The sequence below is a fragment of the Ascaphus truei genome, chromosome 3 (assembly GCF_040206685.1).
Source record: "Ascaphus truei isolate aAscTru1 chromosome 3, aAscTru1.hap1, whole genome shotgun sequence".
NCBI lineage: Eukaryota > Metazoa > Chordata > Amphibia > Anura > Ascaphidae > Ascaphus > Ascaphus truei.
In genome coordinates this window covers 210,589,444-210,607,927 of record NC_134485.1, presented here as the reverse complement: position 1 = coordinate 210,607,927, position 18,484 = coordinate 210,589,444, and the positions used below count along the sequence as shown (strand labels likewise).

Here is an 18,484-nt window from a genome sequence, read left to right as displayed (position 1 = left end):
AAAATCTTGCGCCCCCCAGTTTGCGCACCCCTGGTGTAATGTACCAGATGGAGTAAAAGTATCAAGAGAAGTCAATGCCTAGCCCAGGAAGGCTTGTACCTCCCGCGTTCTTTACTGAATGAACCAAAAGGAATGAGGGGGGGGAAAAGTAATTGTAGTAGTATTGCTTGTTTTCTTCTGACGTGCTGAGCGCTCTACACAGTATGCCAGTGGTTTTCAACCTTTTTTCTTTTGGGGCACTCCTAACCACAGTGCTCAGTTGCTCAGACACTCCTACAACAGGACTGGGTCACACAGAGAAGGGGGAGGAAGGGGCAGGGGACGCAGAAAACAAACACACACGATGCATAACCTCACCTCTCTCCTGCCCATGCTGGTTCCTCCTTTACTTGACCACACCCCGCAGGCTCCTGACACCACCTCCTGATTAGCTGCATTTTCCCAGCAGCAGCCAATCAGGATAGAGGAAACAGCCGTGCTCTCTCCCTGCTCTGGGAGGTCAGGGGAATCCCGCTGCACCCTTTTGATCCTATCACGGAACCCCAGGGTGCCGCGGAACCCCGGTTGGGAAACACTGTAGTATGCTGTCAAGTAGACGTGCAAATGTCATTAAATATGTTTTGCAAAAAGTTTTTTGCTACTTCTTTAAGGAAAATTCACATTGCAGAGAAAATATAACATTTTGACTACACTTGCAAAATGTTGCCAGAATTTTGGCACTTTGACAGAATTTCACCAAAAGGGCTGTTTAAAAGGCCTCGTGACCTTCCACATTTAGTTGTAGTGATTAATGTTTTCACTAAACTTTTTTCACTATTTGTTTGGTGCGAAAACCTCAGCAAAAATGTCACATCTCCACTGTCCATACGTTCTACTGTGTGCGTTTCTTTTCTAAAGTTTGTTCTCCTGATTTATTAGAACTTCAAGATATTTATACATAATTTTGAAAGCATGAACACTCCTTGTGGTTTTTAATAATCATCTGCAAAGTCTTTGAGCAGTAAAATCCTCTTTGCCCTGTCGGTTGGCCTGGTGCATCCTTTTTACTGCTGAGACATCAAGAAGCTGATGAAACATCTCTAGTGGTGTGAATCCCACAGAGCATCATCAATTATTTAAAATGTAAGGTGTGTTGTTTTTTTTTTTTTTTTCTTCTTCTTCTTCCCCAAGGTTGAAATATGATGCTACAATGCCTGAGTATTCTGCACATTTTAGGGATAATGCCAGCCATGGTGTTTAATAAACTACAATGTATGTAGTGTATGTATATCTTTATATAGCGCTGACCATTTACTCAACGCTTTACAAAGACAATAAAGTACAGGGAATTATAATAATACAATAAGAGTAGCAAAGTCAGACAATAGGAAAGGAAATCCCTGCCCCGGAGAGCTTACAATCTAAGTGCTATGTTGGGAAACAGTGCCCACAACTGTTGGTAGGAGTGACACTGGTTTAGGACAGTAGCCATGAGTCAAGGGATGCTTCAGCAGGAGGAGGAGTAGAGAGAGAGAGATGAGATGACAAGGATTTGTGGGGGTGCTTTTATTAAGGGGTGTAGAAGATGTTGGGAAAGAGGTTTATAAATAGTGGTGCGGTGTATGAGCACGGGCATAGTTGGAGGGAAGGAGAGATGAAATGTGGATAGGAGGAGAGTGTGGAAGTTGGAGAGAATAGAAAAGTTTACAAAGGAGTGCGGTAACAGAAAATAGTGGAGGGATAATGAGATGCAGGGAGCAAAGAGAGAAAGGTAGGAGAGTTCCCAGGTGTTGGAGGATATGAGTAGAAGTTGAAAGAGCAGACGTATAAATCGGGCTTGGGAGGACAATGTAGCACTGAAGATTACACCACGGCTAAGGCTTGTTATAGTAGGCGCTGGTGCAGGTGCGTGCCCGACGTGGCGCACGTGTTTCGTTTATATGTTGTAAGCGGTGGCGTGCGTGGCTATAGACGTCACAGCGATAGCCGCGCTGCGATTGGCTTGGCAGCGTCATGTGTCGCGGCAGCAGCGCGAAAAAATATTTTTTCATGTATTTGCTGTGATCTGTCGCACCACCGCTCACTGCCGCGCGCGGCTGAAGTATAGAACGCCAGGCCTGGACACAGCCAATTCTAATTGACGCGCGCGCACTATATTACACGCCTAAGAAAGGTCATTTGTAGATTAGTAAAAAGTCTCAGACGATTTTGAAAGCCAAGTTCTCCCAGTTGAAGAGTTGGTAACGAAGTGCAGCTCCGCTTGTATTCTTCACGTCCAATTTTAACTCCACAGATACTTCATATGTGACACTTAAGATGTTGCACAGGCAGTACAAACTCCCTTAAATATTCTTGACAAAATCAGATGACAATGCAAATTAAGGGTGGGCTTGTGCCTAATCAACTTAGACATACCAAAGATGTTCATGGGATAATAGTTCTGTTGGGGTTAAATTGATAGAGAAATCAATTCAGACAGATATACACTTCATATGTGACACTTAAGATGTTACAATGGGTCATTAATGATGTCATGTTGCAGCCCTTGTGTTGCATACACCTAATGATGCAGTTAGAACAGATTGTAGTAGTATCATTTATTTATTACTCGCCAATATATTCTATAGCGCGGTACAGTAGGGTTGGAGGACGAAAAAACAATTGGTAACAAACATTAACATTGTTACAATAGGTAAGGAGGGCCCTGCCCCAAGGAGCTTACACTCTATAAGGAAGTGTAAGTGGAAACATAAGGTACAGGGGGTGGTGTGTTTTTTGTTTCTAATAGCTGCTTGTTAATTGAAGGAGTTGGCGTTTGGGAAGAGGCAAGTGGGATTATGTGGAGGTAGAGCTGTGAGAGCAGGTGATGTGTTAAGATGGAAATGCTTCATATGCACCTGAAATACGTTACCCAACCCAATAATCGAGCCACAAAAGGCGACACTCTTTGGCTGCTCTTCAGCTGACGCCTTTGTGGAGACTCGTGTTATGTCCCAGAGATTCGATGGTGGTAGTAGTGTAGTATGAGCCACCTTCTGTGCAGTTGTCTGTCTTATCCCGGGTTTTGGATTACGTTCTTCAGTGTTGGTGGTGGCTGTAGTGCATTAGATATGCATTTGCTATATACTCTTTTGGAGCTCAAGGTGTTAAGGGCAGCGTAGGAACATTACTAGTAGTCTTCTTTTATAACTGGAGTTTACCACTGATGCCCATATTCAGTATGTGGCAAAGTTTTCTTCCCCTTGCTCAAGAACATTTCAGTTATATCAGAGCATCTCAAATTCTCCAGAGAACGGAGAAGACTGGGCCTGAAAGTGCGAAATAATTTTGTTCGATGACAATTAGTGTAATGGAAAAAGTGAATTCACTACAGAAACTAAGGTTGGGGTACTTTGCTGTACAGTGTTGCCTTTTATTTATGTAACCCACCTCCTAAAGGAAAAAAAGGTGATGTAAAAAAGCGCTAATGGGAATAACAATGTACCCTGTTAAGAGGGGGAACCCTATTGGTAGATAGGCAGCCTGGTGAACCTGATAGTACAATCAGATGAACAGCATAAATAAGAGAGATACCGGCGCCTGATCAGTCCACAATGGATGGAAGTCCAGTAGAAATAGTCCCAAATCCAGGATGTGCTACAGTCACTGAATCTTTGAGTGCTCCGTTAGGAATTCATGCAGGGGATGTGGAACATGAAATAAAAGAAGAGAGAATTTAGTGCAACACAGCTAAACAGATTACACAGACAAAAAAAAAAAAAAAAAGGAAAGCGAAAAACAAAAACAAAAACAAAAAAAACCAAAAAAATAAAAATGCAAGCTGGCTGACACAGGGGGACAAGACAGACAGACACAACTAGACAGACAACATTAAAGCAAAGCTAATGATAAAAGTTAATTAATCATTAGCTTTGCTTTAATGTTGTCTGTCTAGTTGTGTCTGTCTGTCTTGTCCCCCTGTGTCAGCCAGCTTGCATTTTTATTTTTTGGGTTTTTTTTTTTTGTTTTTTTTTCGCTTTTTTTTTTTTTTTTTTGTCTGTGTAATCTGTTTAACTGTGTTGCACTAAATTCTCTCTAATTTTATTTCATGTTCCACATCCCCTGCATGAATTCCTAACGGAGCACTCAAAGATTCAGTGACCATAGCACATCCTGGATTTGGGACTATTTCTACTGGACTTCCATCCATTGTGGACTGATCAGGCGCCGGTATCTCTCTTCCACCTCCTAAAGGGTTACTAACGTAACTGTTGTATGCCAGGCCCCACCCTGGGTTGCTATGGGGATCCAGACGTCACGCAGGGGTATTTGAGGGACTATTCTAGAAAGTTGGTTTCAAGAGGACATCAGAGGAGTCTCAGGGAGAGTAGATAAGTAATGTTTATCTAATAAACATTTTACTTATTAGATAAGTAATGTTTATAAGGTAATAATATAGACACGGCCCTCCTGTTTGATATGTTATCGATATGGACAGTACCCGTTAAGTTAGGATCCCCAAAGAAGGAATGGAATCCTGAGGAAGTATAATGAGGAATATGGCATGACATAGAGGGCACACACACACATTCCCAGCTAGCTCAAACTTCTTCACCCACCACATCATGAATATATATTTATGTCAAAAAGAGTGCTACTGGGCGTGGCAAATGTATACAACAAAAGACAACCAAAAATGCTGGTCCTACACTACACTGTGAACCCTTCCTTTTACCTCTGAATGAGGGGAATGAACCATAGTAAGTCCTCCTCACCTTTTTCACTTGGGAGGTCTTTCACTCTGCTGCAAGAACAGGACTTACTATGGTTCTTTCCCCTCATACAGAGGTAAAAGGAAGGGTTCACAGTGTAGTGTAGGACCTGCATTTTTGGTTATACCTTGACGTTTGGTATGCAGGCTTACAACGCTTTGGCCAAAGGGTTAAACTAAATAACCAAGTTATTATTATTATTGAAGTATTTAAACTTTATACTATTTACCATATATGTTTAGTCAATTGGACGGAGCATTGGGCACCCCTGTCTTTTGTTGTATGACATAGAGGGCCTCAGAAAAGAGGGCTCCCGTGTGCCGGCGGATCAACTCTAACCGCGGATCGGTGCTAATATTCCTAATCGGTCTGTATGGAAGTGGCAGTTCTCAAACAGGCAAAGGTATTGTCAAGTAAGAAAAGATCTGCCAGGATTGCCATAGGGGCCCAAAGTAATAGAATTAGTAGCGATGATGTTCCGATGCAATAAGGGGGTCCGGGTCCCATATTTACTCAGGGAACTAAATCAAAGTACATTCATTGGAGAGTTGTGTGGGCACTAATGGAAGAACTGTATTCATGCATGTCTGTTATAAAATACAGTATAATATTAGTGTATGAGTGATCCCTGTCCATGGGAAACAAATGACTGGTGTACTACAAAAGTTCCTGGCACCCATTATTCTACAACCTTGCTACCTCATTGCCCAGCCGCCTGAATTCAGCCCCCGAGTCGAGGTAACCCATGCGAAGTAGCCATATAATACACACCGATGTAATCTCCCTTGAAGTCGGACACGTAGGGTTACATTTACTTGTTTAGGCCCGGCACAATGAAGTTTCTATATAACTAACATTGATTATTATTATGGTTGGATTTGGGGGAGACGTTCCATAACAAAATGGCACACAGATGAACTTGGTGTAGGTCACTTCAGCAGTAATGGGATTAAAGCAGCAATTTTCAGTACTTTACTATTGATTTTCTTTAATAGACTCAATACTAGGCGGTCCGCCGGAGCTGAGCTGTGCTATATTTAGCACGGTGGACTCCACGGTTCCCAAGATGACAGTTTTAGTTGTACATTCTACTTTCTGTAAATTCGGATTGCCGCCGGTGTCGCCCAATAGGAGGCCACCTTGTCATCCCTCAATGTCCTTTTGGCTTCCTATTGGCCCACAGGGCTGCAGCCCGTTAGGCTGTCATCTTGTTTTCCTAAATAGGAGCAGAAACACCGGTAACTTGAAGGGTAGGTATATCGGGAACTATGATTCTGCGTTGACCTCTTTTTCTCCTTCACCCGCCCCCCCCAACACACCCCCAGTTTAGTGTCAAGGGCTGTTGCTATAATAATACTTTAAAAAAGAGGGAGGAGGGAGGATTTGCTGGTTTTGTTCAACTTAAGGATTCAAAAAAAATGCTGCGTTTCAGGTCAATATCAAATGCTTGTTGTTGCTAGCTTGGCCAAGTGGAGGCAGAAGTTCACAGGGTAATCGGGGTGCCCTGTGGTAACCAGGGAAAGCAGCAGTATATCTGTTTGGGGCAGCCAGTTCAAATACACCGGTAAAAATCTTATATTTACATTGAGCGGCACCTGTGTGTTTAAACCCCCTTGCTGCTATTGGGGCCTGTGATAAAATGGGGAAGGGAGGAGGGAAACTCTTCTGGATCCCAAAGAGTTTGTTATGGCCACAGTGCAATATGTCCCAGTATTACAGGGAGGAGATGATGGTGCAGCTATCGTTCATTCCCATAGGGAAGTCCAGTGCTGTGCACCCAATATAATGTGGGCCACAGGTGCAGATCTATTGTATGCAACAAGCCCACATGTTCCCTCTTAGAGGTTTAAAGTTCAAATGACGTACTCTCATTAAACAAGGATCTTGGAAGTATGAATTGCTTAGTAACCTGCATAGGCCTAAGGGGAAAAAAAGGCTTTTAAAATCATATCAAATATTTAAACAGACTATAGTGACCACAAATTGATATCTTGGAGGCTGCATCTGGCACTTTGTGTTTTTATGTGGCTACCATGGGGAAAAGTCAGATGTCTGTCATAAAAAATTATGGCCCGTATTTATGAATTAAACAAAATATAAACGTGTGTGTGCATATACACACCGACATACAGTATGTGTATATATTAGTAAATATGGGAAAAAGTGTCTAACTCATCTTTTATTTATCAGCTGCTCTCCAGGAACGGGTAATGGAATTGGAGAAAAATAATGCAGAATTTCTTCGAACCAAGCAACAACTTGAGCAGGAATTTAATCAGAAGAGAGCGAAATTCAAAGAGTTGTACTTGGCAAAAGAAGGTATGGGATTTGTTTTGATAGCAATTGTTTTGTTTTGATAGGATTTTGTTGTAGGTTTAGCTGATTTTCTGTTTAATATTTGATTTTACATATAGCCTGTAGCACGGGGCTCTTCAACTAGTTTTCTGAAGGTGCTGGATTAGAAAAGGTGCAGGAGGGCAGCACTTTTATTGTTAAACAAAAAAAAATTGATACATGAAAAATGATTCTGTTGGAACATTTTCCAAGCATTTATAACACCTGTACCATATAAATTTACATTAACTTAAATTAAAATTGTGTTGTAGTGTGAAACTGCGCTTGGCTACCTAAGCAATTAGTATGCAACTAGCAGGTGCAGTCTCCTCAAGGGCTACAGCAAGACTCTTTGCAGGCTGCATTTGACCTGCGAGCTGCCAGTTGAAGAGCCCTGCTGTAGCATATAGTAATTACCTTTTATAAGGCGCCTTCAGGGCAAAAACTTTTTTGGGGGGGGAGGGGGGAGAACAGAACTGAATTAAATAACCCTGGGCAAGCAATCTGTTACAGTCTATTACAGGAGAACGGATCGATCTGCAGCTTAGCTAATCACTTGTCAGTGTGCAGATTGTATTGATGCACATATTGAATAGGGAAAAAAAAATATATATATATTTTTTTTTTTAATTTTTTTTTTTAAACAGCAGCTTGAACTGCAGCTTTAAATAGCTGATACCGAAAGAAATCTGAAGTCTCTTTCTCTAGCATAGTATCAACTTAAAGTTCCAGATAATGATCAAATTTCATTTGGCACTCCATTCCAAAGTCCTGTTTACCAAATAAGAAAGCTTTCTGCACACTTCACATAATGGTGTGTGGTGTCTACAAGCAGTGATGGGCTGCTGGATTTTACTCATGCAGTTTATTTACATCTAAATTCATGGAACAGGGTGGCCCTTTGTAACCCTTGTGTTGCATTTTGTTATGCTTATTTTTAAAGCCCAATGCAGTGATGTTTTCCCTAGCATAAGCTATTATCCCATTAAAAGTAAAACAATCGATATGAATGTGTTACTTGATGCACTAGATAATGCTAAATATCCTTTTGTTCTCCCAAAGCACCACTAATGCACCAGGGCAGCAGTGTAACCAGCATAACGAAGAGATGGCTATTTAATACCTTTGCTTAAAAACTGGCTTGCATAATACAGGGAAAAGGGTAGAAAACCTCCAGTACATCAACACTTCTCAAGTATGACATTTTTTAGGATGTGCTGGTTTCTTTTGTAATTCCTGCTTGTAAGCGTTGATGTATTTGTAGTCCTTTTCAAGTCAGGAGATCTTAAAAGATGGTAATTGACGAGCAGAATAGGAGCAGTCTGTCCTATAAATAAATAATTGGAATCGGTTGATGGGTGTGGCTGCCCCAGACCTATTCTATTTAATAAAAAGATCATACGTTGTTTTACACGGCAGATCCTAAGATCCTGTGCATAGACATGTAAATTACCGTTCCTTAGTGCATCACCTTTTGCTTCCTCGATCTACAGAGGTTTTCTTAAATCGGTGGTTTTCTACCCTTTCCTCTGCTATCCCCAGACACAACAAATTTTAGAAATGACCAAAGAGTTAACAAACACGAGAACGCAATTTGCTTACATACAGTAAGAACATGGTGCTGATTAGTAGAGTTTAGTAATGAATACACCTGTAATCAAACGACACAAGTTAACTTGGCGGTTGCTTTTTCCTGTCCATGCTTTCCTGACCTGTCCGGTTCCCTTTCTTGCAGAGGACCTAAAGCGTCAGCATGCTGCTGTTCAGGCTTCACAGGAGGAGATCTCTCAACTGCAGTTCCAGCTGTCCCAAGCACAGGCAGATATCGAGAACATCAAGGCCATAGCCACGGTCTCTGAGAACACCAAACATGAAGCCATCGATGATGTGAAGAAACAGTGGCAGGAAGAAGTTGCTTCTCTACAAGCCATCATGAAAGGTACAGCACATAGATTTCTAGCTCTTTAGCTGGAGTAGAGTTTGCAATCTAAGGGTAAAAGGGGACGATAGACAGCACACTCATAGTGTTACATTTATGCAAATGCAGGATGCACGGAACAAAAGGGGACCCTTATTCCCCTGTATAGTACTAACAAATCTACGCAAGTACCAGCACTCACTGTCTAATAGCTAAATGATGAAAACAGTTGTAATGCAGAAAATACATTTAATAATAAAACAAACCAAAAATAAATCAAATGTGTTTGCAGAAACCAGTATCAGAAATGGGCATTTCACAAAGTGAGGGGTGGGGGGGGGAAAGGAAAAGGGGAAAAAAAAACATGAAACACAAGGAATATACACAAAACCCTCAGCACTCCACACGAGCACGAGGAGCAGAGCCACAGAGGGTTTGATTACTGTTTTCATTTGCTATTCCCATTAACCTTTTATTGACTGTTGTGGACTCCTGGTGCTTTTTTGCAAGCTGCTTTTTTGCAAGCTGTGTTCAGCCTTTACTGTACTATTGCCAACCGTGTCTTGTGGTACTTGAACTACTGGCATTGACTTTAGTGGATTCTTGCTGCCCTGCTATTAGCTGTATTTAGCCTACACTGCATGATTGCTATCTATTTTCAGGGGTGTCTGATTTGACCAGTTATAGGGGAAGAGAGGCTTAGGGAAAGTACCTCTGGGACCTTTTGGACCAGGGGGAATGGGCCAGATGAAGAGGTAGTCCCTCGAAACGTCGCCCCCCTAGCATACTTTCCGTTCTCCGTTTTTTGTGTACAGTATATTCCTTGTTTCATGTTTTTTCCCCCTTTTCCTTTCGCCCCCCCCCCCCCCCCACCCCTCACTTTGTGACATGCCCATTTGTGACACCGGTTTCTGCAAACACATTTAATTTATTTCTGGTTTGTTTTATTATTAAATGTATTTTCTGCATTACAACTGTTTTCATCATTTAGCTATTAGACAGTGAGTGCTGGTACTTACGTAGATTTGTTAGAGTTTGCAATCTGTGTTGAGAAATCAATCTGTTCTGTTGCTAACGAAAACATTTGATTAGACCAAAATAAAGTTTCACTTACGAGTAATCTGTGAACAGGTGATGCACCTGTAATGAGTATTTTGATGAATAGCTCAATGGATTATTTGTCAATATATGTATATTCTGCCTATGTTCATCGACTTGGCGCATGTCAAGGTATATACATTTTATTATGGGCAGGCAGGTTAACCCCTTAGTTGCAGCATTACTAACAGGTGTACCAAGGTGGTTATTCTGGAGGTCAGACATCGACATCACCTTTTGTTTGGTGAGTGCTGCAAATAATCACAAACCTATGTTCTCCATTACATTTTTCTCTTAGAGACATTGCATGACTATGAGCTCCAGTTCCATCACAGGTTGGAGCAGGAGCGTGCTCAGTGGGGACAATACCGGGAGTCTGTGGAGAGAGAGATAGCAGAGCTCAGGAGACGCCTGTCTGAAGGCCAGCAAGAGGAAAACCTTGAGAATGATATGAAAAAGGTACACGGACGTCTGAAAAACAGATTTGTTTTTTCTTTACTATTATCCATGATCCCAGGCTTTATAAACAAACATGATTACAGAGAAGGAGAGATGCAGAGATGGAGCTCGCTGTTCTTTAGAATTTCGGACTGGTGGAAGACTGTCTCATGTCCAAGAAGTGAAGACCCAAAATGTTTACTAGCGTTGTGACTGGAATCTGCTGCTTTATGTGCAGTCTGTTGTGTGAATGTGTGCAAATAAAGCAAGCCTCAATACTATTAAGAATCTTTCTCTGCCCCGCTTTCTGTGACGACATCTCCCACCTCTTTTGAACTGCTTTGCCCTACACCTATATCCCTACTTACAGTATATTGATTCAGAAGAAGGCAAACAAAAAACACCAGTGAAACATCATCTAATAATATCTCATAAAGGGAAAACATTCATTCAAAATTATATACTCCAAATATTGGCAATCAGATTACTCCCTGGATCAACATCCTTCTCATGTTTACTTATTTTTATATCCCTGTATACATTTCCTTTCTAAAAAGATGTCCAGGCTTTTTTTCTGGGGGAAAAAATGTACTCATTTGCATGTCATTTCCCAGAATCCCTTGCTGTAGTGGAAGCACTGCATGCTTGGTGATAATGGTGAAAGGCAGGGTTGCAGACCTGTCTAAGACATGTGAATGTGCTCACAAGTGATCTTTTTATTTATCTATATATCTATAAATATCTATCTCATTACAATATCCTGTACTCAAATAACAGGACGCCCTTGCTACAGCCTATATATAATAGGTGGTAAATATTGGATATTTACAAAAGAACAAGATCACTTCTCTGATTGGACTCACTGTCCTGTTACTAATATAGAAATTGAAATGATGTCTTAAGTTAAAGCAAGATTTAATAATTAATATGGTGAAAGTGGTGAAAACACAACCTAAAACAAGGAACAGAACAATAACAACCTGATACCTGTCAGTGCCTAGCAAAGGGCTGCTGCTATTATCTTACTGTGAAATGGCAAAATAAAGATATTACATTAGGGAGGTTGTCCCATCTATGGCTGCGTTTATAGCGACGGTGACCGCATGACGTCAGCCGTCGCCGCCCCTATAGCGTTTCCTGCACTCTGTTGGAGACAGGAGAGGGCGACCAGTAGGCGTGGTGGAGGCGTGGCAGTGAGCGGTTCGCCCTAATTGGCTGAACTGCTCACGTGCCGCTGACGTCGCACACCGATCGCTGAAGAAGTCAAAATACTTTGACTTCCAGCGATCGCGGCCGCTTGACGTCAGCTGTCGCCGTCACGCCCACTATGGGCACCCGCGACGCATTGCATATACTCACTACGGCGCTGCGCAATGTTGCAGTAGCCAGTATTATAAACGCAGCTTATTGCAGTAACACAGCAAATGTGGGTATTGGAGGGCTTTGGCTGAGCTCGTCTAGGAGATGATTGTATCCAGCTCACTATGTGCATTTTTCCACATTACAGGCATACCCCGCATTAACTTACGCAATGGGACCGGAGCATGTATGTAAAGCGAAAATGTACTTAAAGTGAAGCACTACCTTTTCCCCACTTATCGATGCATGTACTGTACTGCAATCGTCATATACGTGCATAACTGATGTAAATAATGCATTTGTAACAGGCTCTATAGTCTCCCCTCTTGCGCACAGCTTCGGTACAGGTAGGGAGCCGGTATTGCTGTTCAGGACGTGATGACAGGCGCATGCGTGAGCTGCCGTTTGCCTATTGGGTGATATGTACTTACTCGCGAATGTACTTAAAGTGAGTGTACTTAAAGCGGGGTATGCCTGTACTATGTTAAGTACAATTAGGGCTTATGTGCATTTATTGTAAAGTAAGTAATGATGGGACTATGATCATGCAGCACTATTACAATCAGTTAGGACATTGGTAATGCATGGGTTAACATATTTTAAACCCGTTTTTTCGCGGGCTTTTTTTACTACAAATGTGCAGGCACAGGCCACAGCTCCCCACTCCAAGACGAAGCGCTACTTTGAGCATGAAACGCGTTGAGGGGGAGACTGTGGTGTAGCCTGTGTCCTATTGTGCGTTCAATAAAGATTTGTTACCTAAACCGGAAGTGCCTCTGATTCAGTCACTGGCTGTGGCGCCGGATCTCTTCTCCTGCCCACTTTGTAAATATAGTTACTGTTGCAGCACAGATAATCTGTAAATCTGTGATCACCCTTGAAGCGTCCTGTGTGACGCAAAACATATGTCGGTGTGTAGCGTCTGATGTCACTAGTGGGGTGGCGCCTGGTTGTGTGGCATCCAATACAATCTAGCAAAGGAAAGTCTGTTTGTCCGACACTTAGGCCTCGGACACGCTTCCCGCTGGCGTGCTGAGGCTCAGGGAAAGCGGGCCAGTGACGTAACGAAGCTGGCTCGCCCTCATTGGGCGAACCGCTCACGTGACCGGCCTGTCTCGCCGGCAAGCGGGGGAATTTTAAATTCCCCTAAGACCTGCGCTTCCGCAAGCGCGCGGAAGCGCAGGTGAGCCCCTACTAAAGCCGCTCTAATTGCGGCTGTAGTGGCTCAGTGCTGAGCGGGAGCGCGCGTCAGCGCTCTTCCGCCAGCAAGCAAGGAACATGGCCGAGGCCTAATGGAGCGCCGTGTGTTCCAACGTAGGGAGGGGAGAAACGGGGTTACACTTTAAATATAAAGAGAATAGTAACATAAAGCAAGAAATAATCTGTGTGAGAGACAATGTGATACTCCCACACTGCGAGGTAAATCTGTGGGTGTTTGCATTTTAGACCAGGCGGGGCTACCATCATTTTCACAGGTAAACGGTATGTAGATAAAATGTAGAACAACCCAGTGAAGCACATGAAATGTATTGATATCTTGTATATGCAGAAACTAACTGGCCTTGAAATGCCTCTCGCTTCAATTCTTTGCATTAACTATGCTGCACTATGATCCTGTGTGTAAATTATAGTTTAATGGCATAATGACTCCTAACTAAATGATTAACAAAAAGAACACTCGAATGTCACTGGAAACACAGCCAGCCTCTTCACCTTGAAGAAATATTATTTTTAATCCCTACTTGGTGGATTTCAATTATCCACACTGGTTATGTGTTATCTGATAACATGCCATGTTACAGAGCAGCGTGGATATCCTTTAGTTCTGTTTGTTCAGTAACATCTCAGCCTTTTGGTTTTGAAATGTTTGCGGCTGAGTCACGCCACATTTAGCTGTTTACATACACAAAATGCTTCATGTAGCAAGTAGCTACAATATACTCGCCTTAATGGGTTTCAGGCCAAACCTGTCTCCTTCTGTGCTTATATCATTAGGTTCTTGCAAAATACAACAAAGGAGATTGATTTTAAGGAATTAAACAAAGGAATATATTAGTAGTGTGCAGATTTACATGTTTGTGTTTTCCAGATCTCCTTTTTTGTGGTATTCAGTACTTTTCACAATAAATGTGTGATCCTGTAGTATTAATCTTTATTACCAATAAAAAAAAGTACTTTTAGCTGACAGGTGGGATTAAGAAAAGTGCTACAGGTTTGCAGAGCCGCGGACCGCTTTTCCGGGGCCAAGGACTAATCTCAACCTGCCTTCCCCGCCCCTCCTCTCTCTCACGCTCCTCGCCCTCCGTACGTTTATCTCTTTTAACTGGGCTGTTGGAGCGAACATCCGGCATCGGTTGGCTATAAGCACAGAGGGGGCGTTTGGGGCAGGTCAAACTTCCAGCACCGGCCGGGAACACCGGAAGCACCCGGCTCTTTCTGTTAGCCGCCCTGCAGGGTTTTGTGTATCTTCATCCAACAAAGCAGATCCAAAAAATGTTGTTATAACTTATCAGTGTAACTGCTTCCTTAGAAAAAGCCAATCACCCTTTTAGTAACCGTTTTACTTCTTTTGTATTGTGTTAAAAATAAATATACTTGGCATTTCTCTGTGAACACTGGATTCTCCATATCCGCTACTCATATGTATCTGTTTAAATGATGATGGCTTAATAATTACTTTACAAACAAAGAACATAAAAATAACAATTTACCAATAGGTTGAAGGACTGACGATAAGTCTTTATACCAAGAGACCTAAAATGGTAAACGGTAAAAAGCTTTTGTTTACCGTGGTATTAAAGGTTTAAAAATGTACAAAGCAGGCCATTGTCCTTCATTCAGTTTCATCCTAAGAGGGACTGTCCCAGTATGACCTTTGCTGGCAGCTGTTTGGGCTGCAGGGAATGATAGTATTTTTTTATTTTGCTGCGCTTGTTACAAAATGGTCTTTGCCAAGCAATCTGCATAGTTAGTAGTACACCAGTATGTAGCCCTTTAAAATGCATGTCAATATATTTGAATACATGACATCCAAAAACATAAGAACACCACATTGAAGAAACCATACATTTTAGTTAAATCGCACACGGTTATTAGGTTTCATCCTAAGAGGGACTCGGTTATTGGGCAAGTTTTAAGCATATGTCGATTCATCACTTGCACAAGTAAAAAACGACAACGGTGGTAAGCAATGAATAATTCATATCTAACGTTTTAAAGATAAATAATATCAAACTTGAATAGGTCAGTGAGAATCTTCGCCGGTGAAAGGCTGTGCAGTTAATGGATATCTGAGGGCTACATGTCGGCGTGTATCTTCTGGTTATGTTGCCTATGATGAATTTCTTTTGACTACAGGCCCAAGAGGATGCAGAAAAGCTTCGCTCCGTTGTAATGCCCATGGAAAAGGAGATTGGAACTTTAAAGGAGAAGCTGACAGATGCTGCAGACAGGATAAAGGATCTGGAGGCATCCAAGGTTGCATAACTAATTAGTCTTTCCATTCTGCATCCTTGTCAAAACCTTAAGGCTAAGTGAATCTTCCTTCCCTATGTTTACTGTTATTCATTCGACAATACACAGAAGGATATATCTCTATCTACAGCATTGATGGGTGGTCTTGCCTGTGCCTGTTGTAAAGACCAATAGCACACTGCTCCTTGAGAATCTCCACGAGTCTGAAAGTACAGGGAATACCTGGGTATTGCAAAAAGGCAAAAGGATGCATGTGCCATCTTCGCTGCTTCAAGACCAATAAGAGCTATACCACATGAATAATCGAGTAGTCTGTATTTCTACATACACATGAAATAACATTACAAGTAATTTAACATTCTGTATTTGTAAGCAATCAAGAACTACACAATGAACTACTTCTCTGGTTATGGACTTGCAGTACTTTGCTCTTTAGTCCTGCACAGCACATTCTTCTGTTGCTAAAGGATTAAAGTGATGAATGAAAATGTATTAAACTTTAAGGCACAAGCTTCCTTAAAGTACCACAGCACATGCACTATTCCTTCATCATGAAAACTGCAGTTTAGTCACAGTGGCAAACACACGTGCTGCGCATCACGGTCAGTGTCTACTAAACATACCACCTAAATCATGGGTGTGTCTGGGCTCTTCTTGTATACTCTTGTGTTTAGTAGCTATGTCTTTAAACAGGAGAAGCAACACCCACAGCTAGTAGGCCAGTTGCAGAGACATACTTAATATAGTCATGTAGCACACATGTTCCCTTATCTAGAATTCAAATAGGCTTCCAAAACTTCATAGCGCTCTACTTGCGAATCTTCTATTTTATTGGTGAACAGTCAATGTTTAAGGTACATCCCTGACCCTGATGAAGCTTAATCAGATTTGCTGACTGTTCACCAATAAATTACAAGATTTGTAAGTAGAACCCTATGAACTTTTTTTTTTTAACCATTGAAGTCTATTTGTATTCTACATAAGCGGACTTGAACATTTTTGCTGCATGATTACATTTGGGTGTTGGTCGCACTCTTTGGTTCTGTTTGCCCCATGAGAATGATCCAAGGCGCCACGTTACTCTACATGGTTAATATAGTGACTGTGCAAAGATGTTTCACTGAACAGGGAAATGCAGCCAGGATTGGTTTAATGGGAGTACTGTTAATGCACTTTCAATGTCGGGTGTTTTGGATGTTAAAGAAAAAATTCCTTATGTCTCAGGCTAAATAACATTTGCACCCTTTCTGCAAACTGTAGACAGAATAACAACACACAAGTACTTTTGGATTGTGGTGTCTTCATCCTGTCATCAGGATGGGGACTGAAATGTTAATAACATTTTGATAATACACCCACATTTAAAGTACCCTTCATGGTTGTGTAGTGTATGCAGTTTGCATTATGTTCACCAGTTTTTGTCTCTTCTTTCTCGATAACTTGTGCTCACTTATGTCTGTTTGTTAGGTTACAGAACTGAATCATTATCTTGAAACGGAGAAGTCGTGTCGGACTGATTTAGAAATGTATGTCGCTGTCCTAAATACTCAAAAATCTGTGCTTCAGGAGGATGCAGAGAAGTTACGGAAAGAACTACATGAGGGTAATCCACTTGCTTATTACTTAACTAGCTACAAATGGTTTTAGCTTGTTAATTATGTTTAACCATATTTTATTAAATGAATATAGTAGAAATTAGGCATTTCGTATTCAGACCTGTCCTCAGAACTTCCCACCCAGAGCATGTTTGTGGGATAGGTAATGAATTTGCAAATATATCCCACTCATGCAAATAATGCATGCAACTTCAGGTCTATGAGGATCCCCACAAAAGACAGAAACGCCCAATGCTACATCCAATGCTACATCCAATGTCACAAAAATACATAGTAAAATACTTCAATATTCTCGTGAGTAAGGGTCATTTAGTTAAACCCTTTGGCCAAAGGGTTATAAGCCTGCAAGCCACGTCACGGCATGACCAGTAAGCAGGTCCTAACACTAAGGCTTCTGCCATGCTGGTGAAGACCGCGCGGAGGTCTGGGAAGACCCCCCCCCCCCCCAGCGTGTCTACCTTGTCCACAAAATGCTCCCGCTTAACGCGGGTGATGTCACTCGTGCGCACGCCTCCGCACGGTCTTCACCTGTGTGGACCCAGCCTTACTGTGAAAATTCTCATTTACCTCTGATGGAGGGAGAATGACAGCAGTGGGTCTGTACACACAGGAACATGAAAAAAACCTGCTACTTTAAAAAGTGGGGTGGGGTGAGCTTAAACCATGGGAGGAGCGCCACTAACCTTCAAACAACTGATACAAGTTGAAAATGAAATGTATTTTACTATGTATTTTTGTCACATTGGATGTAGCATTGGGCATTTCCGTCTTTTGTTGTTTACATTTGGCCATGTTCAGTAGCACTCCTTTACACACACACACACACACACACACACACACACACACACACACACACACACACACACACACACACACACACACACACACACACACACACACACACACACACACACACACACACACACACACACACACAATGGGGTTTTGCGCTTGCTGGGATTGTGTTTATTAATCTGGTTGGGTGGGTTCCAAAGGTACAGGTCTGAAAACCTGTGTTTGAGTATTTAAAGCATCAACAACCCCTAACCAACACTATTTTTGTTTTTACATTGAGTTGAACCATGCTCCGGGGACTCTGCTGTCCCAGAGAGATTTAGCTGTGAAATTACCAGTATTACTTCCTGGTTTTTAAAGGTTTTTTAAATGGCTTTCCAATAGGAAGCCACAGTCCATGATTTTGCAGCTTCCTATAGGCCTGGGATTTGGCCGCGTTTTTGTTTTCCCTGGGAGATATTTAAACCCGATAAGTTACATAGTAGATAAGGTTGAAAAAAGACACATGTTCATCAAGATCAACCTATAAGGGAGGGGGAAGCTGGGGGTGCACACATAGAGCTGAAAATAGTATGGTTGAGCTCTGGGGGACTCCAGTTTCTACCCTGTTAATAGAAAAGGAAAAAAAAGGGGGGGGGGGGGATTGCTGTTTTTTGGGGGGTGGGCGCATTTTATGATAATGGACTTATCAATGTCAAAGCAGTTCTGTAATCTTAGCCCAC

The 18,484-nt window shown here is 41.9% G+C and overlaps 1 protein-coding gene across 2 annotated transcripts in view; it reads left to right on the top strand.

Moving 5' to 3' along the window:
• The window catches only part of RABEP1 (rabaptin, RAB GTPase binding effector protein 1), a 64,223-nt gene that overhangs the window by 17,915 nt on the left and 27,824 nt on the right, over positions 1-18,484 (top strand). For both annotated transcript variants that reach the window (XM_075590010.1, XM_075590009.1), the window contains exons 2-6: positions 6,921-7,049; positions 8,800-9,003; positions 10,379-10,539; positions 15,235-15,354; positions 16,819-16,954. In XM_075590010.1, coding sequence (XP_075446125.1) covers positions 6,921-7,049; positions 8,800-9,003; positions 10,379-10,539; positions 15,235-15,354; positions 16,819-16,954 — 750 coding nt within the window. The remainder of the gene's footprint in view (positions 1-6,920; positions 7,050-8,799; positions 9,004-10,378; positions 10,540-15,234; positions 15,355-16,818; positions 16,955-18,484) is intronic.